Raw genomic sequence first — 25,063 nt, 5'->3', positions numbered from 1 at the left:
GTTTTTAGATGAGCAAAGGGCTGACGCTTTACAGCTGGAACTTCTTGTATTATTTGGTAAAAAATATAAAAGTCTTTTTAACCTACTTAGGGTTCACAACATTTTTGAGTATTTTTAAAACTTGCTTCTTAAAGGGATAGGAAAGTCAAAATTAAACTTGCAAGAATGAGATAGAGCATGCAATTTTAAGACACTTTTAAAATCACTTCTATTTTAAAATGTGCTTTGTTCTCTTGGTATCCATTATATATTTACAGTGTATACATACACATTTTAGTTTCTAAATTGTAAAGCTCTAACTCCCCCCACACAATTCCTTTTATGGCTGTATCTATATCTATTGTTCTTTTGGTAGAATGCAAAAGTGAATATGGATATCTGCTGGAGCATGTCTAGAAGCTGTGAACTCAGTTGAAATACAATGCCTGTGTCTAAACACTGATAAGAGGGGTGGAGTTAGCTGGTCCGGGCAGCTTAGTTAGCTATGTAATTCATTTTGCTTATTTTTTAAACTTATTTTAAAATACTTGCCAGATCTCAACCTGTTTTATGGCACTTTAAGCTCTTTAAAAGAGAGAGTCAGAAAGATTTGAAGAACATCGTTGACACATAGGGGTTGATTTATTATATGTTGAGCGGACATGATTCACTAAATTCTGGTGAAATGCTTGTGCAATGCCGCCCCCAGCTCACTGGTGGCCAATCCGCTGCTAGCAGGGGCTGTCAATCATCCCGATCGTATTGTATCGGGATGATTTCAATTGGCAGACCGGTTAAGGAGCAGCTGCTTCTTAACTTCCGTTTCAGGTGAGCCTGAAACAATGGGCTTTTATTAATAATACAGCTGTTAGTTCAGTTTATTGATGTGATTGAGAGACCTTTGCAAAAATTGTCCATCAGACCAAGTTTAAAGGGACAGTCTACTCCAGAATTTCTATTGTTTAAAAAGATAGATAATCCCTTTATTACCCATTCACCCAACACTGTTATAGTAATATACGTTATACCTCTGTGATTACCTTATTTCTAAGCTGCCCCCCTATTTCAGTTCTTTTGATAGACTTGCATTTTAGCCAATCAGTGCTGACTCATAAAGAACTCCATGAGAGTGAGCAGAATGTTATCTATTTTGCACACCTGAACTATCACTGTCTAACTGTGAAAAACTGTTAAAATGCACTGAGATAAGAGGCAGCCTTCAAGGGCTTAGAAATTAGCATATGGGCCTACCTAGGGTTAGCTTTCAACATAGAATACCAAATGAACTAAGCAAATTTGATGTTAAAAGTAAATTGGAAAGTTGTTTAAATTTGCATTCCCTATTTGAATCATGAACGCTTAATTTTGACTAGACTGTCCCATTAAGGAAAGTGAGATCTTAGAGGTATGGTATGCAACACGTTATTTTTGCTATTGAACTTGAATTTTTCTTATAATTTTTTTCATTTGAGATGATGTATTTCCTCAGCTTAAGATTTTTGAGAATAAATTATTAAATTTCTTACTGAAAATCACTACATATTAATGGGATACTAAACCCAAATTTGTTATTTCATGATTCAGATAGAGCATTCAATTTTAAGCAACTTTCTAATGTATTCCTACTATCAATTTTACTTTGTTCTCTTGCTATCTTTATTTAAAAAGCAGAATTTAAAGTTTAGGAGCCCGCCCATTTTAGCTTCAGAACCCTGGATAGCCTTTGCTTATTGGTGGCTACATTTCGCAAACCAAACGTAACCCAGCTTCTGAACCAAAAATGGGCCGGCTTTAAAGCTTTACATGCCTGCTTTTTAAATAACGATAGCAAAAGAACGATCGATAATATGAGTAAATTAGAAAGTTGTTTAAAATTACTGCTCTATCTGAATCATTAAATAAAAAAATTGGGTGTAGTGTCCCTTTAAGTTATTATTTATAGTTTTATTAATGTATGATCTTTATTATGAATTGTGTATTTATCGTTCATATGCGATAAGCATATTCATTTTGGACATTGCATATGTATTCTGATCATCATGTGTGTATATTGTTTTAAGTCATTTAAATTATAACTTCGTGCTCAGTGTGTCACCTGGTATATGCAATGAATAAGTATATGCTGGTGATATATAAATACTCACACTCGTCTAGTATGTTACATGGAATTTGCAGAGAACCAGTGTTTAACGATATACATATATACTGACTATTATTACTACTGATGTTGTATACATAAGATGTGTGCCATGATATCTGGCTAGTGATATATACTTACTTTTCCAATAATATCAAAGCTGTGCTCGGATTCACCCTTAGATATTTAGAAGTAGGTTGTCCATAGTCAGCTAGATATGTTGACCAATCCCAAACCATAAAGAGGTCCAGCAACTAAAAAATATAAAAAGGATCAGATATTTTATTAATTAACTTGTTAATCAACTGACGGTCACAACATAAATGAATATATTGTTAGATTTAGGCTGTTATCGCACCTACTATCACTAACACATTTTTCAATATTTACAATTGTCTTCGTTCAAAAGACATGAAAGTCAAAATATATATATATGTGCATATATTTTAATTCTCAAATTAATTCTCAAATTTACTTTGTTCACTTGTTATCCTTTGCTGAGAAGCATACTTGAACTCAAGAGCAGAAATGTACATTTGGGCGCTAACTGGAAATTGGAGGCTACACACATGCTTCTTATGATTGATTTGTCATATGTCTTCAGTTACGTCCCAGTAGCACATTGCTCTTCTAGAGATTATTTTAAAGCGGCAGTATATACAAATTTTCATTTAACTGCATGTACTTGACACTACTATAAAGAATAATATGCACAGATACTGATCTAAAAATCCAGTATAAAACCTTATAAAAACTTACTAAGAATTTCCCAATTTAACAGTTAATGAGATAAGCCTGGGACACCCACTGAAGGGGGCTGATAGCAGAACCCACCCTCCCCTAAATATGAAAAGACCCATTATACAAATAGAAGCAGTCTGATGTCTGTATACATCAGTATGCATCTAAAACTTTGGGGCTTGGTTAAGAGTCTGAAGTGAGTCAGCACAATGTTATTTTAAAAATAAGCAAAACTATACATTTTTACAAAACACTCCCAGATGGGCTATATAAATGGATCATCTACAAAACATTTATACAAAGAAAAATCTAGTGTAACCTTTGCAAAGGGTAAACACAGTTATCTGCAAGCAATAGTGCAATAACAAAATTCTACAGCACATTAGAACATATTCTTTTTGCACTTTTATGTCAATATAAAATTTCCACATATACCGTTTAGCCTTTTTGACACATCATACCATTTAGAGATACTTGCGCGTACAACACCTAACCAGCATTTCTATAGCTTATCCATTTTCAGTAATTATCAAGGAGAAAGGGAGTTACATTCCAAAGTAATTTAAACCAGGCTTTACCTAGGTCTATTTAATTAAATGCATTAACCAACCCCTGCTGGATCATCCTTAGTGAGAAATCCCAGACTGCAAGGTGAAGTTACATACTTCCTTAAACTAGCCTGACCTTAGGGAATTCTTCCTTCCTAAACACAAATAAAATAATACCTCTCATCCCCTATCATTATTTTCAATTCTGCCTCTGAGGTTGTTGGTCAATACAGGAGTAATCTTTTGAAAGCTTATAGATCCAAACCAAAGCAGAAAACCCTTTATTCAGCTTTAAAAACCATAATCCCGTTAAGCCATTTAATTCCCACTTCCTATCCAGTTTAAAAACTGTAACAGTTAAATACTTTGCTTACAAACTTTAGAGCATTATACTGGATTCTCCAGGTTTAACGCGAGCATGAAGCCACATCAATGTCTTCAAATGCAATTAAAGTATTTCTTATTTGTGCGTAATAATAAAATGGGTGTGATTATATGAAGATTAGCTTGACTACTGCCTGAAACTAATTTTGTGTGTGTGTGTATGTATACACTGTAAATATATAATATATATATGTTTTTTTTGTTTGTATATATATATATATATATATATATATATATACATACATACATACAGTATATATATATATATATATATATATATATATATATATATATAGTTGTTTTTGTCCTTTACAGTTTTTAGAACAAGAATAGACATTTTTAAAGTTTTACTTTTATCACATATATTGCAGTTTTAAAACAGTTTTTAAAACATTAAAATGTTGGTAAAAAAATAAACATAAATCAAAGCTATTCTTTCTCAATTTAGTTAGAATTGAAGCCAGTGATTATTGATCACTACAAATTTGATTCTGCTGTGCAAAATTATCAAAGGTGGGTGATTTTTCTCATCGCTTTCTATGGTGTTCCAATCCATTAGAAGGTCTGCTATTTCAATTTGTTAAGATGCTGAAATTATAACTATAATATAACAAGAAAAGCTGTTTTCCCTCATACTCACAATTAAATAAAATACACAAGAAAACTTTTTTTTTCTTCTGATTTCTGAGAGTTTGCATATGGGTACACAAAGGCAAAATATATAATCCAAAAGTATAACAACTAATTATTTCAATATTGATAATGAATACCTATTGTGATTGGATGGAAAAAAAATTCACTTAAAGGGACAGTCTACTTGAAAATTTATATTGTTTTAAAAAATAGAATTTCTTTATTACCCATTCCCCAGTTTTACATAACCAACACTATTATATTAATACACTTTTTACCTCTGTGATTACCTTGTATTTAAGTCTCTGCAAACTGCCCCTTACCTCAGTACTTTTGAAAGACATGCTATTTAGCCAATCACTTACTCCTTAATAACTCCAGAAGTGAACACAATGTTATCTATATGGCACACATGAACTAGCACTATCTAGCTGTGAAAAACTGTCCAAATGCACTGAGATAAGAGGCGGCCGAAGGCTTAGAAATCAGTTTATGAGCCTACCTAGGTTTAGCTTTCAAAAAAGATTACCAAAGGAACAAAGCAAATTTGATGATCAAAGTAAATTGGAAAGTTGTTTAAAATTTACATGCCCAATCTGAATCATGAAAGTTTAATTTTGACTAGACTGTCCCTTTAACCAATAAAATCAATTCATGATATGTGCAATTGAGAATTTTATTTAGTTTTGTATATTTTTATAATAACAATTTTAAGGGGCATTAAATGTTGAAGGTGCTTTAAAGGGACACTCAGGTTAAATTAAATTTTCATGATTCAGATACAGCATGTAATTTTAAACAACTTTCCAATTTACTTCCATTAAAAAAAATGTGCACAGTCTTTTATATTTACAATTTTTGAGTCACCAGATCCTACTGAGCATGTGCAAGAATTCATAGACTATACGTACATGCATTTGTGATTGGCTGATTGCTATCATATGGTACAAGGGGAGTGGAAATATACATAACTTTGACATTTGTTATAAAAAAAACTACTACTCATTTGAAGTTCAGACTAAGTGCTATTGCATTGTCTTGTTATCTTGTATTTGTTGATTATGCAAATCTAATGTGTTGACTGGTCCTTTAAACCAGTGGTCCATGAGAAGATGTTGGTGGTCCTTGACACAATCAAGCAGGAATTCATCTTCTCTGATGGTGTCACTCCTGTCATGCCGCAACTCCCTACAGTGCCTGGCTGGACATCAGTGAAAACTGATGGATGAGGAATTCAATTACAATATATATATATATATATATATATATATATATATATATATATATATATATATATAGATAGATAGATAGATAGATAGATAGATACATATACAGGTTTGTACCTTTTAAAAAAAAAATCATGTTAGCGGTCCACGGGATTCAAAATGTTGAGTTTAGTGGTCCCTGTGGTCCGAAAGGTTGGCGACCCCTGCTTTAAACACATCTTGATGTTGTGTAAAATATTGTGCTGCCTAGAGAGGCTAATAAAGCAATTTCTGTAACCTAGGTTTTCAAAATGCTTCAAATTGCCTAAACCATCTAGATGATTTGCAGCATGTGCAGATTACGGAATTTGCTTTTTGGCATATCTAGGGAGCGTGGGACAAAGCACAATTTTTACACAAATGCAGGAGGTGTTTAATTTATTTTTAATTGTTACACTAAATTAACATTCTGATTGAGTGATTGTGTTTGTTGTTAACATGCTTAAAAACTTTAACTAAAAAATAAAATGAAAAAAATATGTTTAGTTTCCAGAGTTCAAAATTGTTGATACAGAAATATAAAAATCACGTGAAAAATGTTTCTATTTTTTTCTGATGGATTGGAATACTTCTGTTCATTTCTCTCGGTAATGGTTTGGAACATCCTTGAATTTGAAAACCCTGTAAAGTGCCATGTAAGGTATTTCTCACAGATAAGACACATAATGACAGATAGATAAATAGATAGAGACAGACAGGCAAGCAGACAGACAGACATACTTATCCATTTCTTTTTTATTAAATGACTAAAACTTTCAACTATGTTGGTACTATCATTTTAATAGAGTTAAATGTCTGGGCTGTAGAAAAGTCAAACAGAATAATTTATGTTTATATTTATATTAGGTGGATAAAACATAATCTTAAAAGCCAGTAAGATTTGTGTTAGCCAGACAGAACACTGTGAAGTCAGGGAATCAACCTACACAGATCCATATTTTCCATTTTCTATAAATATAATGCAGGAGCAAGAACCTCTCAAAATATTTAACAACTATCTCTCTCTTTTCTGTCTTTCTATTGTCATCAATGATTTGCCAAGATCCAATTGTATGAGTTGTTATTACATTTCCAGGGATTCCTGAGGGCAATGTTCCCTTCTTTTTTTTTTTTATGCTGTACGTCAACCGGATGTAACAATTCTTGGTATATGTATTTGTTTTTGTTATAATGGAAATTAATAAAAATTATATAAAAACAAAACTATCAGTCAATCAATCTATCGTCTTATTGAAATAAATATTTATTTGCTTTTTTTCTGAAAATCTATACCCTACCATATTCCATACTCCAAAACTAGCCTATCTAGATATACTTTTTTTTTTCTTCAAATAATATGCATGCACACGAACATAGTTATAGCCAATGGCTAAAGGGACAGGGAACTCTAAAATTTTCTTTCATGATTTGGATAGAACATATAATTTCAAACAACTTTTCAATTTACTTCTTTTATCAAATTTCCTTCATTCTTAGCCAATCACAAGAGACAAATGTGTGCAGGCACCATTTGTTAGCCAATCACAAGAGACAAATGTGTGCAGGCACCAATCAGCAGCAGCTCCCCATAATATGTGCATTTTCTTTTTCAACAAGGGATACCAAGAGAACAAAGCACATTTGAAAATAGAAGTGCATTTAGAAGTGTCTTAAAATTACATGCTCTTTCTAAATCTTTCCTATCCTTTTAACACTGCACTGGATCACAAAAATAACTATAACTGAACATGGAACTCACTAGAAATACTGATTACATTTACCTGTCTTTCTTCAAAAGATACTAGAAGGCTTTAAAATCTATTACTATGACAAATTCCAATCAGAACCCAATTGTAGTAAATCTAAATATAGTAATAAATCTACAGTGCAAACAGTTCTGACACACAAGCTCCCAAAGATCTCCTAATAAAACCTAAATAAACTATTATAAGTAACTGGGAGCGCCTAAAACAAATCAGGCTGAAGTGTGATAGAATGGTGTTATGCTAAAATTAAAAATCAATGTATCATTTTTTACAAAATAAAATGTAATATAAATACATCAATATAAACAAAAAAACACTTAAAGTGTCAGTAAACCTAAAAAATAATGTTATATAATTCTGCACATAGTGCAGAATTATATAACATTATTTTAGTGCTATTGTTATAAAAGCTTTTTTTGCCTTCGAATTTTTTTAAAATATGCCGCTTTTACAGACCCGCTCTCTGCTCTCTGCTGAGCGGGTCTGTTTTTTTTACTCAGCGCATCGGGCCAGCTGTATAGTCACAGTCTGTCTGACAGCAGGAGCGAGCTGCACTTAATGCTATGGCGCGTTCGGGCCGGGCTGTAACTATACAGCTGGCCCGATGCGCTGAGTAAAAAAAACAACCCTACTCAGCAGAGAGCGGGTCTGTAAAAGCGGCATATTTTTAAAAAATTCAAAGGCAAAAAAAGCTTTTATAACAATAGCACTAAAATAATGTTATATAATTCTGCACTATGTGCAGAATTATATAACATAATTTTTTAGGTTTACTGTCCCTTTAAAGAAACACTAAACCCATTTTTTTTCTTTCATGATTCAGATAGAGCATGCAATTTTAAGCAACTTATCCCTTTAATAGTTGTTTGGACCGGTGCCATGGAAAACCTTAAACATATATGCGCATATAGTAAGAAGAATATGTCCAAGTTGTGTGAAAAATGTCCAAATCTGTGTAAAAAATGTGTCTAAAGATGTATCAAATACAAAAAGTGACCTAATGAGTGATACAAAAATCATATATAATATGTAGTGTCAAAAAAAGCTCATAGTGTTATATATAGAACTTTACAGTCTAAGAGTTTGTAAATATCCCCGGTTAAAAACTGAAAAATTCATGCAATTTTGAGTCATGTGAAAATTTAGATTTATATGGGGAATTCTGATTGAACGTAAAAAATGGTCAATATCCCTGATGGTGAACTTTGGAAATCCAGCTGTTTCAGAACTACATTTACCATGATGCTCGGCTGGACTGCGGAGTGCCTAAGCATCATGGGAAATGTAGTTCTGAAACAGCTGGAGTGCCAAGGTTCACCATCACTGATTTCTTTCTTTCCTACTTTCTTTCTATCTATCTATCTATCTAATCTATGTCTTTCTATAAGTTAGGTTCTAGTCTCATTGAAACAAATATTTATTGATTTGCTTTTTTCTTCTAAATTAATTCGCTTTTTTCTTCTACCAGAGAAGAAATGTTAGAAGTAGACTATCTCTTCTAAAATATGATATAAAATACCCTGTGATGGCTGAGGGATTCATCTGTCATGATCTACACTTCCAAAGAAAGATTTGTTTCCTTTTACTGAATGATCATCTACAGAAATTCCAGCTGTGAATGTGATCAATCCTCACAGAAACACAATGGTCTCCTGGTCTTGCTTCTGTTTGAATCCTCCATCAAACTGTCAGTTGTTATTCACAATCACATACAGTACACACAAAGGGATAGATTTATCAAGCCCTTTTCTCCACTTTGACTGCAGGTTCGCACAAGCGAACCTGAAGTCAGGATTTATCAAGCAGACCGCTGCTTCCAAGCTCTGTTCTCCACCTCTTATATAGAGATTTTCAATCTCCCCGTGTGAGATTGAAAATGCAGGCAGCGGATAGACTGCCCCCCAGAGAAGAAGCCGGGCGGACAGGGGTGAATATGTACGCTCCTGTCCACCAGTGTTTGATAAATTGAGCCCAAAGCATTCCTTCATTTTTTTTATATTTTTTTCACTTTTTAGTCTTTTTTTTTTTTTAGTAAAATTCAATAAAAATATCTAAAAAAATAAAAATCTAATTAATTAAAAATACTGGGGTTGTAATTTGAGTCCACGTAAGAAATATTTGAAACAAAAACTCTTATTTCTTTAATATATATGTTTTAAAATAATTTTATTTACAGAGATAACGTGAGTTTTTATTCACTATTTCAGTGGTAGTGGAAACTAAATATGCATTGCTTTTAAGTCCAGAGACACACCCCTTAAAAGAAAAAAAAACCTCTTCAGTATGTTTAACATCAACTTTGCTGTTGCCAGATAAAGCCAAAGGGTGCACTGTCTCTTTTAAGGGTAGTGGGGGGATCAATTTCCTGAGGTAAATTACTGAAAAAGTGAACAAATGAAGTAATTCAATTACACAGTTTTTAATTAAACATAATTTCATATTTTATTGGGAAACACCTTTTATTTTTTTCTATCTATTTGTGTTACTATAGAATAACAAATCAGTAATGTATCTACTTTAAAATGTAGTAATTTTTGATTGTTCATTTTATTATTTTAAACCTACATATATCATTTAAATTATATATTTATGCTTAAAATAATAAAATGAACAATGAAAAATAACTACATTTTAAATTTAGATACAATACTTTAAATAATATGCATTATACATGACAATACATATCATTTTAACATTGGATGTAAATATAGCAACATAGTTCCTATAGCTAACATAGGGAGCTTTTTGTGTATACTTTATTAGTCAGGTAGATTGCAGACATTACGTAGGTGAAGGGCATTCTGTGGGAGTTAGCTGGGCATTCCAGGGGGAGTATAGGGAAGACATGATGTAGTGTAGGCAGTATTAGAGAATTAGTTGGGCATTTCAGGAGGGGTGTAGCTAAGACGTGACGTAGGTGTAGGTGGTATTAGAGAGTTAGCTGGGCGTTCCAGGGGGAGTAATAGCTAGAGTATGACGTAGGTGCAGGTGTTCTATGGGAGTTAGCTGAGCATTCCAGGGGGAGAGACCTGTACTTTGATTGGGATACATCCTCATTAGTGCGATATATTCCAATCTCTGAAGTACAGGTCAGCCATGTTTGTTTTGACACCTTTTCAGTTGCAAGACTTTCCAGTGTGAGACAGTTAGTGTAGGTGTAGTTAAAGTTAGGTCACACAGGCATTATTTGGAGTGTTCCGATAGAGAAACTGCACTTGTTTTCAGTGAGCACGCTGGCTGCACTGTGTAGGAACACTTCAAATACACTTCCCATCCGCAGAAAGTGCCGACAAGTGGCGATGTCAACGATCTTTAGCTGATGTAGCTCTCCCTATTATATCCTTTAGGAGATACATCGCCACCTGTGGGCCCTTTGCGAGTCTGCAACAGATGGACTGCGAGGCCGACAAGGCCAGAAAGGCAGTTTCTTAACGGTCTGTCTATGCTTTGAATATCGGATGAGGAAAAGGAGACGCTGAAACTCTCAGTAGATCAAATAGGTTTAATCAGGAGCAGGCTTTTTCATAACACATTGGGTGAGCTCCTATATCGGGGCCTAAGGGAGAAATGATCTGATTCTAGATGGTTAGTAGGGATGGGCGAATGTTTCGCAACATTTGAAAAATGAAACGAATTTTAACACATTTGTTCGTTCAAAACGAATCAAATATTTATTTAGAAAAATTAGAATTTATATGCTTGTAATAGTATTTCTAATGCTTTCTTTAAATGTAATATTGGAATTATGCAATATTCTATATAGAAACATTTAAAATTATGTATTTGTATCTATTATGTATCAATTTACTAGATTCCCTCCCTACCGCATAAACTATTGAACTTCTGAATAGTATTTGTTAAACAGAATGTTAAATTCGAAATTTCGAATGTGGATATTCGATATAATTATAAACATTCGAATTCGAAAGTGACATTTGAAAACTGTAAATAGGATTCGATTATAAAATTTTTAAGAATATTAGTTCTTATCAACATTCGGATTTATAATTCGAATTTCGGTAATAACATTCGTTCTAACATTTGAATTCGGAAATTTACACATTCGATCATCCCTAATGGTTAGGCATCTCCTGGGTGGGCAGTAAAGAGGCAGGGTGGGCAAATGTTTTAAATCAAGCATATCTCTTGAATTGTCCATGTGACTTTGCAAAACACTAAAAAAAAATGAAGGGTCACTTAAAAAAGATCACTATTTTATTATTAAGATAAAGCATGCAATAAAAAAAAAACCTTTTACATTTATTTCCATGATCAAATTTTGCTGTCTTTTTTAATGCACACTTTCTGAGGCACCAGCTCCTACTGATCATGTGCAACAGTTTACACTGTATACATATATCAGTCTGTGATTGGATGTTTGCTGTCACATGATACAAGGGGCAGGGAAATAGAAGGAAATTTTATACTTTGTCAGAAAAAAATATCAGAATAAGTGCCATTGCATTGTCTTTTTATTATGATTTCCTTAATTATGCAATTCTTCTGTATTTAATGGTTATACAAATCTCTAATACAATTTATTAATCACATCTACAACAACAAAGAGGTACTTGTTTCCTCTTTCAAATGAAGGGGTCATTTGATCCTCTAGATCAGGTCACCGAATGTCTGGACCTTTAAGGATCTTTGTGTGGCTCTCAGCACCATTAAACGTCAATCGTTTGTCCTCCGTATACAAAGGTAAGGTAGTGCATATATCTTTCTCTCTCTCTCATTATATATAGGTATAGATATATACAGATATATATATATATACAAATATCTATTTAAAAATGCCTTATGTGAAGAACATTGGAATGTGAAATATATATATATGTCTATATATGTATACATATGTATTTATGTGTTTTACTGTATATTTGTTGTACATACTTTACATTCCAATGTTCCTTACTTACAGGATACTGTCCATTTATTCTTATATATATATATATATATATATATATATATATATATATATATATATATATATATGTGTGTGTGTGTGTATATACCTATATGTATTTTACATGAACAGTATCATATATATATATCATATATATATGTGTGTGTATATACCTATATGTATTTTACATGAACAATAATATATATATATGTGTGTGTGTATATACCTATATGTATTTTACATGAACAATAATATATATATATATGTGTGTGTATATACCTATATGTATTTTACATGAACAGTATCATATATATATGTGTGTGTATATACCTATATGTATTTTACATGAACAATAATATATATATATGTGTGTGTATATACCTATATGTATTTTACATGAACAGTATCATATATATATGTGTGTGTATATACCTATATGTATTTTACATGAACAGTATCATATATATATGTGTGTGTATATACCTATATGTATTTTACATGAACAGTATCATATATATATGTGTGTATATACCTATATGTATTTTACATGAACAGTATCATATATATATGTGTGTGTATATACCTATATGTATTTTACATGAACAGTATTATATATATATATATATATATATGTGTGTGTGTGTATATACAGTACCTATATGTATTTTACATGAACAGTATCATATATATATATATATATATATATACAGTATATATTTAAGAATAAAAAGAACATGATTTTCTATGTAAAGAACATAGGAATGTAAAATATGTGTTTTGCGCATCGCGTTTCTCAATTTAGATCTCAAAGTGGTTGGGTTAGCGCACATGAGAACTTAGGATTCCTAAGGCACGTTACTGAAATATTACATATCCAATATTAATAAAAATGTATATAAACTATTATAAATGATTAACATACTGTAAAATATATAGATATATTCAATGGATTATTTAGAATATTTAACAGTATATTTATTAATTTTTAATCATTTATATTAATATTTTATAAGTAATATTCTCATATATTTGAGCCGTTATAACTTTTTATTGCAATATTTTTTTGACTATTTTTATCAGACAGTGTTATTATGAGTGTAATTGTACATTTAAACTTTTTATTTGAGCGTAACGGTTAACCAGAGCTCTGAGGTCGCGATAACCTTACACACGTTGAATTCAATTGCTCATGAGCGAATGAGTTTACTTTCAACTCGTAATACACGCGCTACTTCTGACGTGCACAAAACACCCGCCATAAACACAATATTGTTTGCGCTTAACAGTTAGAGCGCCAATGGTAATCTGGTCCTGAATTTGCACCAATACTTCAAGTGACTTAAATTATTTTATTTTTTTATCACACACTCTCTTCATAAAACCATATATCACACACTCTCTGCATACAACCATATATCACACACTCTCTCCATACAATCATATATCACACTCTCTCCATACAACCATATATCACACACTCTCTCCATAAAACCATATATCACACACTCTCTGCATACAACCATATATCACACACTCTCTCCATACAATCATATATCACACTCTCTCCATACAACCATATATCACACACTCTCTCCATAAAACCATATATCACACTCTCTCCATAAAACCATATATCACGCACTCTCTCCATACAACCATATATCACACTCTCTCCATAAAACCATATATCACACGCTCTCTCCATACAACCATATATCACACTCTCTCCATAAAACCATATATCACACTCTCTCCATAAAACCATATATCACACTCTCTCCATAAAACCATATATCACACACTCTCTCCATACAACCATATATCACACTCTCTCCATACAACCATATATCACACTCTCTCCATACAGCCATATATCACACTCTCTCCAAACAACCATATATCACACTCTCTCCATACAGCCATATATCACACTCTCTCCATAAAACCATATATCACACACTCTCTCCATACAACCATATATCACACTCTCTCCATACAACCATATATCACACTCTCTCCATACAACCATATATCACACTCTCTCCATACAGCCATATATCACACTCTCTCCATAAAACCATATATCACACTCTCTCCATAAAACCATATATCACACTCTCTCCATACAACCATATATCACACTCTCTCCATAAAACCATATATCACACACTCTCCATACAGCCATATATCACACTCTCTCCATAAAACCATATATCACACACTCTCCATACAGCCATATATCACACTCTCTCCATAAAACCATATATCACACTCTCTCCATAAAACCATATATAACACTCTCTCTGCATACAACCATATATCACACTCTCTCTGCATACAACCATATATCATACACTCTCTGCATACAACCATATATCACACTCTCACTCCATACAACCATATATCACACTCTCTCGGTACAATCATATATCACTCTCACTCCATACAGCCATACATCACACTCTCACTCCATACAACCATATATCACACTCTCACTCCATACAACCATATATCACACTCTCTCTCCATACAACCATACATCACACTCTCTCTCCATACAACCATACATCACACTCTCTCTCCATACAACCATATATCACACTCTCTCTCCATACAACCATATATCACACTCTCACTCCATACAACCATATATCACACTCTCTCTCCATACAACCATACATCACACTCTCTCTCCATACAACCATACATCACACTCTCTCTCCATACAACCATATATCACAATCTCTCTCCATACAGCCATATATCACACACTTTCTCTCCATACAACCATATATCACAATCTCTCTCCATACAGCCATATATCACACACTTTCTCTCCATACAACCATACATCACACTCTCTCTCCATACAGCCATACATCACACTCTCTCTCCATACAACCATATATCACACTCTCTCTCCATACAACCATATATCACAATCTCTCTCCATACAGCCATATATCACACACTTTCTCTCCGTACAACCATATATCACACACTTTCTCTCCGTACAACCATATATCACACACTTTCTCTCCGTACAACCATATATCACACACTTTCTCTCCGTACAACCATATATCACACACTTTCTCTCCGTACAACCATATATCACACACTTTCTCTCCGTACAACCATATATCACACACTTTCTCTCCGTACAACCATATATCACACTCTTTCTCTATACAGCTGTACTCTACTAAATTTGTTGAATGATGTATTTGGCAAAACTAGAAATAACAGGGCTGCATTCAGTTCTTCTGCTGTTTCTTAAACATAACACCTAAATAGTTGTATTTATGACATACAATAAATAAAATATTTATCTTAAAACTGTTTTAAACATAATTTTTTTTTAGGACTCTTGGGCCCCTCAACAGAAACTGGGCCCTGGGCAGCTGCCCCTTTTGCCCTGTGTTAAAGACGGTCCTGCTCTGCATACAGCCATATATCACACTCTCTCCATACAACCATATATCACACTCTCTCCATACAACCATATATCACACTCTCTCTCCATACAGCCATATATCACACTCTCTCCATACAACCATATATCACACTCTCTCCATACAACCATATATCACACTCTCTCCATACAACCATATATCACACTCTCTCCATACAGCCATATATCACACTCTCTCCATAAAACCATATATCACACTCTCTCCATACAACCATATATCACACTCTCACTCCATACAACCATATATCACACACTCTCTGCTTACAGCCATATATCACTCTCTCTCCATACAACCATATATCACAATCTCTCTCCATACAGCCATACATCACACTCTCTCTCCATTCAACCATACATCACAATCTCTCTCCATACAGCCATATATCACACACTTTCTCTCCATACAACCATACATCACACTCTCTCTCCACACAACCATACATCACACTCTCTCTCCATACAACCATATATCACACTCTCTCTCCATACAGCCATACATCACACACTCTCTCCATACAACCATATATCACAATCTCTCTCCATACAGCCATACATCACACTCTCTCTCCATACAGCCATACATCACACACTCTCTCCATACAACCATATATCACAATCTCTCTCCATACAGCCATACATCACACTCTCTCTCCATACAGCCATACATCACACACTCTCTCCATACAGCCATACATCACACTCTCTCTCCATACAGCCATACATCACACACTCTCTCCATACAACCATATATCACACTCTCTCTCCATACAACCATAAATCACACTCTCTCTCCATACAACCATATATCACAATCTCTCTCCATACAGCCATATATCACACACTTTCTCTCCATACAACCATACATCACACACTTTCTCTCCGTACAGCCATACATCACACTCTCTCTCCATACAACCATATATCACACTCTCTCTCCATACAGCCATACATCACACTCTCTCTCCATACAACCATATATCACACTCACTCTCTCTCCATACAACCATAAATCACACTCTCTCTCCATACAACCATATATCACAATCTCTCTCTCCATACAGCCATATATCACACACTTTCACTCCATACAGCCATATATCACACACTTTCTCTCCATACAACCATATATCACACTCTCTCTGCATACAACCATATATCACACACTTTCTCTCCGTACAACCATATATCACACTCTTTCTCCATACAGCTGTACTCTACTGAATTTGTTGAATGATGTATTTGGCAAAACTTGAAATAACAGGTGCTGCATTCAGTTCTTCTACTGTTTCTTAAACATAACACCTAAATAGTTGTATTTATGACATACAATAAATAAAATATTTATCTTGAAAATGTTTTAAACAGAATTCACAAGTAAAGGGACAGTCTGGTCAAAATTAAACTTTCATGATCCAGATAGGGCATGCAATTTTAAACAACTTTCCAATTTTCTTTTATCATCAAATTTGCTTTGTTATCTTGGTATTCTTTGTTGATAGCTAAACCTAGATAGGCTCATATGCTAATTTCTAAGCCCTTGAAGGCCGTCTCTTATCTCAGGGCATTTTGACATTTTTTTTACAGCTAGACAGTGCTGGTTCATATGTGCCATATAGATAACTTTGTGCTAACTCCCATGGAGTTACCTAGGAGGCAGCACTGATTGGCTAAAATGCAAGTCTGTCAAAAGAACTGAAATAAGGGTGCAGAGGCTTAGATTGAAGGTAATCACAGAGGTAAAAAATATATTAACATAACAGTGTTGGTTAAAACTTTTTAAACGTTTAAAACTGGAGAATGGGAATAAAGGGATTATCTATGTTTTTAAACATTAAAAGACTGTCCCTTTAATAAAACACCACTTAAAGGGACGTGAGACCCCCCAAAAAAATGTTGTGATTCAGACAGATAATAACATTTAAAAAAGGTCTCCAATTTACTTTTATCAAATTTGCTTCGTTACCATGATATTCTTTGTTGAAGAAATACCCAGGTAGGTGTCTGGAGCACTATATTGCAGCAAATAGTGCTGCCATCTTGTGCTCTTGTAAATGGATATCATTCTTGCAAAGCTGCTGCCATATAGTGCTCCAGAAATGGGCAGGCTCCTAAGTTTATGTCAGATCCTGACGTTTAGCAATGGCACCCAATCAAAAAGGTTGCTGCATGGCTCGCTGTTTTGTATATAGCGTCTCTGTAAACAGCTAGACCTATGTGCAGTTGCTTTGACATCAATTCTTCCAGCGTGAGTTTCTTAAAGGATTAACGCATGTGCAGTACGGCCCAAAGGGAATACCATTTACGTAGTAGTAAATAGCGAATCGGAGCACTTGTTCCGTTTCACTGTATAGTTGCCAGCAATTGCTTGTACACTACCCCCGTGCTGTACTGCATATTGCAAATTGCGAAGTGAGTATCATTTTTTGCTCTATTATTGCTATACTGTTCTAAGAGCACCCTGTATACCTCTTGGGAGGGTGCACTTCCATCTACACTACAAAAAAAAAGGAATATTGAAGGGGGAAAAGCGAATAAATGGAAAGGAATAAGTAACAGTTATTATTTTTATAAGATATCAACGCATATTTTGGTAATATAGATATAGCAAGACTTTTAATTTAAAGCAACATGAAATTCAAAATTAAACCATCATGATGCAGATAGAACACACAATTTTTAAAAGACTTTCCAATTTATATCGGTTGTCAAATTAACTTAATTTTCTTAGTATCCTTTGTTGAAAACCATACTAAGGTAGGTTCAATTGGTTAGCTGGTCATTGGTTTCACACATTTGCATATTTTCAAAGGATCACCGGATATAGGGCTAGATTATAAATGGAGCACAAAATATCGCTTTCTTCAAAAGCGATATTTGCGCTCCACTTAGTAATACCAGCGCACACAAATGTGCACTGGTATTACAAGTTAGGTGCAATATGACCTTGCATTCGTATTTCACACAAGCTTTGCGCTCACGAGAATGCGCTTCCATAGGCTCCAATGGGAGCCTCGTTCTCATGCCGTGAGACACGGCATGAGAACTAGCACAGCGAAGGGGGTAAATCGTGCAGCAATGGCAGCAAATTGTAAATATATATGTATATGTGTTTACAGTATATGTGTATATACTCATATTAACAAATAAATATTTATGTATATAAGCATATACATATATATTTATTGGGAACACACAGTTCCCATAAACCGCTATATAAAGGCACTTTTTTTTTCTTCTAACACCCACCAACTTTAACCCCTTATAACTGCTTTTTGCCATTTTATAAAAAAAAAATAAAAAAAAAATAAACATTTTTTAATAAAAAAAAAGAATATTCTTTATTTTGGGGGCAATTGGGGGTTATTTTGAAATTTAACCAGAGATCTGACCTCTGATTAATTTTCTGAGCGCTGGTTGTAATGGCTGGTAATAACACACAGTTATATGCAAGCAACAATAAAATATTAAAATGTTCTGATCTTGCTAAATATGGATTCTCACCTCAATGAAAAGGTTAAAGCTAAATGGGCAATTTCCAATGGATGTCTTTCTGCAGGTTAAAAATCTTTAATTCTCAAAACTGAAAGTGATCTGACCGTATTATCTTCAGCAGCATCTATCATACTCCAGGCATTGTTTGGCTATAGGATGAGCCATTGATAGCTGGGTAACTATGCAGTTTCATAGCTGTTAAATAAAATTCATTAAAAGGCACTTTCTTAAATGCTTTATTTGCGTTGGTGCAAGAAAAAAAAAAAGAGAGCAATGTTCCAGTAGTAGACAGATTTTATCTTGGTTATCCTAGATTGAAGTTAAAGCTGTCTGTAAATTTTAAACCCTGTTCAATTTCAGAATTAGTGATTACATTTTTCAATAAGATCTTGTTAATAAGTGCTGAAAGAAGGCTTTTCATGCTATGCACTTGCTTGTGTATGGCTATTCACTTCTAGACAATGGATTATACAACTATAGTATAAGTTTGCAAGGAAACATATCTCTCTATTAATATTTAATTGTATAGTGTGTTGTCCATGTGCACAACACTGTATAGTTGTAGTAGTACATTTTAGCATGGAAAAGACAATTACACACAAAAATAGAGTCTGCAGTCTAATTAAAGGAACAGTCTAGTCAAAATTAAACTTTCATGATTCAGATAGGTCAAGCAATTTTAAACAACTTTCCAATTCACTTTTATCATCTAACTTGCTTTGTTCTCTTGGTATTCTTAGTTGAAAGCTAAAACTAGGTAGGCTGATATGCCAATTTCTAAGCTTATCTCAATGCATTTGACAGTTTTCACAGCTAGAGGACATTAGTTCATGTGTGTCATATAGATAACATTGTGTTCACTCCTGTGGAGTTACTTATGAGAGGGCACTGATTGGCTAAAATGCAAGTCTGTCAAAATAACTGAAATAAGGGGGCAGTCTGCAGAGACTTAAAGGGCCATGAAACCCAATTTTTTTCTTTCGTGATTTAGAAAGCGCATGCAATTTTAAACAACTTTCTAATTTACTTCTATTATCTATTTTGCTTAATTCTCTTGATATCCTTTGCTGAAAAGCATATCTAGATAGGCTCAGAAGCTGCTGATTGGTAGCTGCACATAGATGCCTCATGCAATTGGCTCACCCATGTGCATTGCTATTTTTTAAACAAAGGATATCTAAAAAAATATGCAAATTAGAAAATAGAAGTAAATTGGAATGTTGTTTAAAATTGTATTCTGTACTTGAATCATGAAACAAAAATTTTGGGTTTATTGTCCCTTTAATCACAGAGGTAAAAATGATATTAATATAACCGTGTTGGTTATGCAAAAATGGGGAATGGTAAATAAAAGGCTTATCTATCTTTCTTTCATGTAATTGGCAAGAGTCCATGAGCTAGTGACGTATGGGATATACAATCCTACCAGGAGGGGCAACTTTCCCAAACCTCAAAATGCCTATAAATACACCCCTCACCACACCCACAATTAAGTTTTACAAACTTTGCCTCCTATGGAGGTGGTGAAGTAAGTTTGTGCTAAGATTTCTACGTTGATATGAGCTTCTCTTTTGAAGCCGGATTCCTTTCAGAGTACAGCGAATGTCAGAGGGATGTGAAGGGAGTATCACCTATTGAATGCAATGGTTTTCCTCACAGGAGATCTATTTAATAGGTTCTCTGTTATCGGTCGTAGAGATTCATCTCCTACCTCCCTTTTCAGATCGACGATATACTCTCATATTCCATTACCACTACTGATAAACGTTTCAGTACTGGTTTGGCTATCTGCTATATGTGGATGGCTGTCTTTTGGTAAGTATGTTTTCATTTACTTAAGACACTCTCAGCTATGGTTTGGCACTTTATGTATTTAAATAAAATTCTAAATATATGTATTGTACTTATATTTGCCATGATTCAGGTTTCAGTATATTTCCTTTTGCAGACTGTCAGTTTCATATCTGGGAAATGTATTTTTTAGGAAAATTAATTTTTTACCTGGGGTATAGTTTTTTTGCAACTGACTGTCATTTTAAATTTGCGGGCAAAATTAGGCTTGTGAGGGCGCAAAATGGCGAACTATATTGCGTAATATTTTAGCGCGGAAATTGATAATTTTGCTTTATATGTTGTTTTTTTCTCTTACATTTGCAAGATGTCTCAATCTGATCCTGTCTCAGAAATCACTGATGGAATCCTGCTGACTGATAACAGTTCTACCAAAGCTAAGTACATTTGTTGTAATCTTGTGGAGATTATATCTCCAGTTGTGGTTTGTAATAAGTTGTCATGATAAACTTTTACATGCAGAGAATGTGTCCATCAGTGATAGTACATTGCCTGTTGCTGTTGTTTTTTTTTTGTTTTGTTTTTTTAAACATCTAATGTACTAGATATACCTGTGAATTTATAAGAATTTATTGCTGATTCTATTCAGAAGGCTTTGTCTGCCATTCCGCCTTCTAATAAATGTAAAGGTCTTTTAAAACTTCTCATAAAGTTGATGAAATTTCGAATGACCGACAACATACTGAATTATCCTCCCCTGATGAGGATCTATCTGATTCAGAAGATCCTTCCTCAGATATTGACACTGACAAATCTACTTATTTATTTAAAATGGAGTACATTCGTTCTTTGTTAAGAAGTGTTGATTATATTGGATATTGAGGAGACTCTTAATATTAAAACTAGTAGACGTTTAGATTCTGTTTATAAACCTCCTGTGGTTATTCCAGAGGTTTTTCAAGTTCCTGATGCTATTTCTGATATGATTTCTAAGGAATGGAATAGGCCTGGTACTTCTTTTTCCTTCTTTAATGTTTTAAAAATTGTATCCTTTGCCAGCAGTTAGATTGGAGTTTTGGGAAACGATCCCCAAAGTTGATGGGGCTATCTCAACTCTGGCTAAACATACTACTATTCCTATGGAAGATAGTATTTCTTTTAAAGATCCTTTAGATAGGAAACTTGTATCTTGTCTAAGGAACGTTTATTTATTTTCAGGGCTTTTTCTTAGGCCTGCAATTTCTTTGGCTGATGTTGCAGCTGCTTCAACTTTTTGGTTGGAAACTTTAGCGCAACAAGTATCGGATCATGATTTGTCTAGCATTGTTAACTTGATTCAACATGCTAATAATTTCATTTGTGATGCCTTTTTTTGATATTATCAAAATTGATGTTAAATCTATATCTTAGCTTTTTTAGCTAGAAGAGCTTTGTGGCTTAAATCTTGGAATGCTGTTATGACTTCTAAGTCCAGATTGCTATTTCTTTCCTTCAAAGGTAATACATTATTTGGTTCACAGTTAGATTCAATAATTTCAACTGTCACTGGGGGGAAGGGAGTTTTTTTGCCTCATGATAAAGATCTAAGGGTAAATCTAAAGCTTTCTTAAATAAGGAACAGAAACCTAATTCTTCCCCAAGGAATCTGTTTCCAATTGGAAGCCTTCTTCAAATTGGAATAAATCCAAGCCATTTAAGAGATCAAAGCCAGCCCCCAAGTCCGCATGAAGGTGCGGCTCTTATTCCAGCTCAGCTAGAAGGGGGCAGATTAAGATTTTTCTAAGATGTTTGGATCAATTTGGTCCAAAATCATTGGATTCAGAATATTTTCTCTCAGGGGTACAGAATAGGATTCAGAGTAACACCGCCTGTGAGAAGATTTTTTCTCTCATGCATTCCAGCAAACCCAGTAAAGGCTCAGGCTTTCCTAAAGTGTGTTTCAGACCTGGAGTTATCTGGAGTAATCATGCTAGTTCCGTTTCAGGAACAGGGTCTGGGGTTTTATTCAAAGCTATTCATTGTTCCAAAGAAAGTAATTTCATTCAGACCAGTTTTGGATCTAAAAATTTTGAATCAATATGTAAGAGTACCAACTTTCAAAATGGTGACTATAAGGTCTATTCTGCTTTTTGTTCAGCAAGGGCATTATATGCCCACAATAGATTTACAGGATGGATATCTTCATATTCCTATTCATCCAGATTGCTTTCAGTTTCGGAGATTCTCTTTTTTAGACAAGCATTACCAATTTGTTGCTCTTCCTTTTTGGCTTAGCAACAGCTCTAGGAATCTTTTCAAAGGTGTCCTACTCTCTGTTATCAGAGAGCGGGGTGTGGCAGTGTTTCCTTATTTGGACGATATCTTGGTACTTGCTCAGTCTTTATGTTCTGCAGAATCTCACACGAATCAACTACTGTTGTTTCTTCAAAGACATGGTTGGAGGATCAATTTACCAAAAAGTTCCTTGATTCCTCAGACAAGGGTCACCTTTTTAGGTTTCCAGATAGATTCAGTGTCCATGACTCTGTCTCTAACAGACAAGAGACAATTTAAATTGGTTTCAGCTTGTCCGAACCTTCAGTCTCTATTATTCCCTTCAGTAGATATGTGCATGGAAGTTTTATGTCTCATGACTGCAGCATCGGACACGATTCCCTTTGCTCGTTTTCATATGAGACCTCTCCAGCTTTGTATGCTGAATCAATGGTGCATGGATTATACAAGGATATCACAATTAATATCCATAAATCCCAATGTTCGACTATCTCTGACTTGGTGGTTAGATCACCATCGTATAGTTCTAGGGGCCTCTTTGGTTCGTCCAAACTGGACTGTGATCACAACATATGTGAGTATTTTCAGGTTGGGGAGCTGTTTGGGGATCTCTGACAGCATAAGGGGTTTGGAAATCTCAAGAGGCAAGATTACCAATCAATATTTTGGAACTCCGTGCAATTTTCAGGGCTCTTCAGGCTTGGCCTCTGTTGAAGAGAGAACCGTTCATTTGTTTTCAGACAGACAATATCACAGCTGTGGCATATGTAAATTATCAGGGTGGGACTCACAGTCCCCTAGCTATGAAAGAAGTATCTTGAATACTTTCTTGGGCGGAATCCAGCTCTTGTCTAATTTCTGTGGTACATATCCCAGGTGTAGACAATTGGGAAACAGATTATCTCAGCCGTCAGACTTTACATCCGGGGGAGTGGTCTCTCCATCGAGATGTGTTTTCTCAGATTGTTCAGATGGCTTCTCATCTAAACAGGAAACTTCCCAGGTACCTGTCCAGGTCCAGGGATCTTCATGCGGAAGCAGTGGATGCGTTGACACTTCCTTGGTGCTACCAACCTGCTTATATTTCCCCGCCTCTAGTTCTTCTTCCAAGAGTGATATCCAAAATCATCATGGAACAGTCATTTGTATTACTGGTAGCTCCAGCATGGCCTCACAGGTTTTGGTATGTGGATCTTGTTCGGATGTCCAGTTGCCAACCTTGGCCTCTTGCATTAAGGTTGGATCTTCTGACTCAAGGTCCGTTTGTTCCATAAGGATTTCAAATCATTAAATTTGAAGGTATGGGAATTGAACGCCTAGTGCTTAGTCAGAGGTTTCTCTGACTCAGTGATTAATACTATGTTACAGGCTCGTAAATCTGTTTCTAGAAAGATTTATTATCGAGTTTGGAAGACTTATTTTCATGGTGTTCTTCTCATAAATTCGATTGGCATTCTTTTAGAATTCCTAGAATTTACAGTTTCTTCAGGATGGTTTGAATAAGGTTTTGTCTGCGAGTTCCTTGAAGGGACACATCTCTGCTCTGTCTTATTTCACAGAAAGATTGCTAAGCTTCCTGATATTCACTTTTTTTAACAGGCTTTTTTAACAGGCTTTGGTTTGTATCAAGCCTGTCAGTAAATTAATCCCTCCTCCTTGGAGTCTTAGGCCTAGATTTGGAGTTCGGCGGTAG

General features: G+C 34.4%; 1 protein-coding gene across 2 annotated transcripts in view; it reads right to left on the bottom strand.

The window, feature by feature from the left end:
• Positions 1 to 25,063, bottom strand: part of EXOC6 (exocyst complex component 6) — a 796,835-nt gene that overhangs the window by 31,981 nt on the left and 739,791 nt on the right. For both annotated transcript variants that reach the window (XM_053692417.1, XM_053692418.1), the window contains exon 21: positions 2,258 to 2,370. In XM_053692417.1, coding sequence (XP_053548392.1) covers positions 2,258 to 2,370 — 113 coding nt within the window. The remainder of the gene's footprint in view (positions 1 to 2,257; positions 2,371 to 25,063) is intronic.

The sequence above is a fragment of the Bombina bombina genome, chromosome 9 (assembly GCF_027579735.1).
Source record: "Bombina bombina isolate aBomBom1 chromosome 9, aBomBom1.pri, whole genome shotgun sequence".
NCBI lineage: Eukaryota > Metazoa > Chordata > Amphibia > Anura > Bombinatoridae > Bombina > Bombina bombina.
The sequence above is the reverse complement of the archived record's forward strand: the minus strand, read 5'-3'. Positions and strand labels throughout refer to the sequence as shown.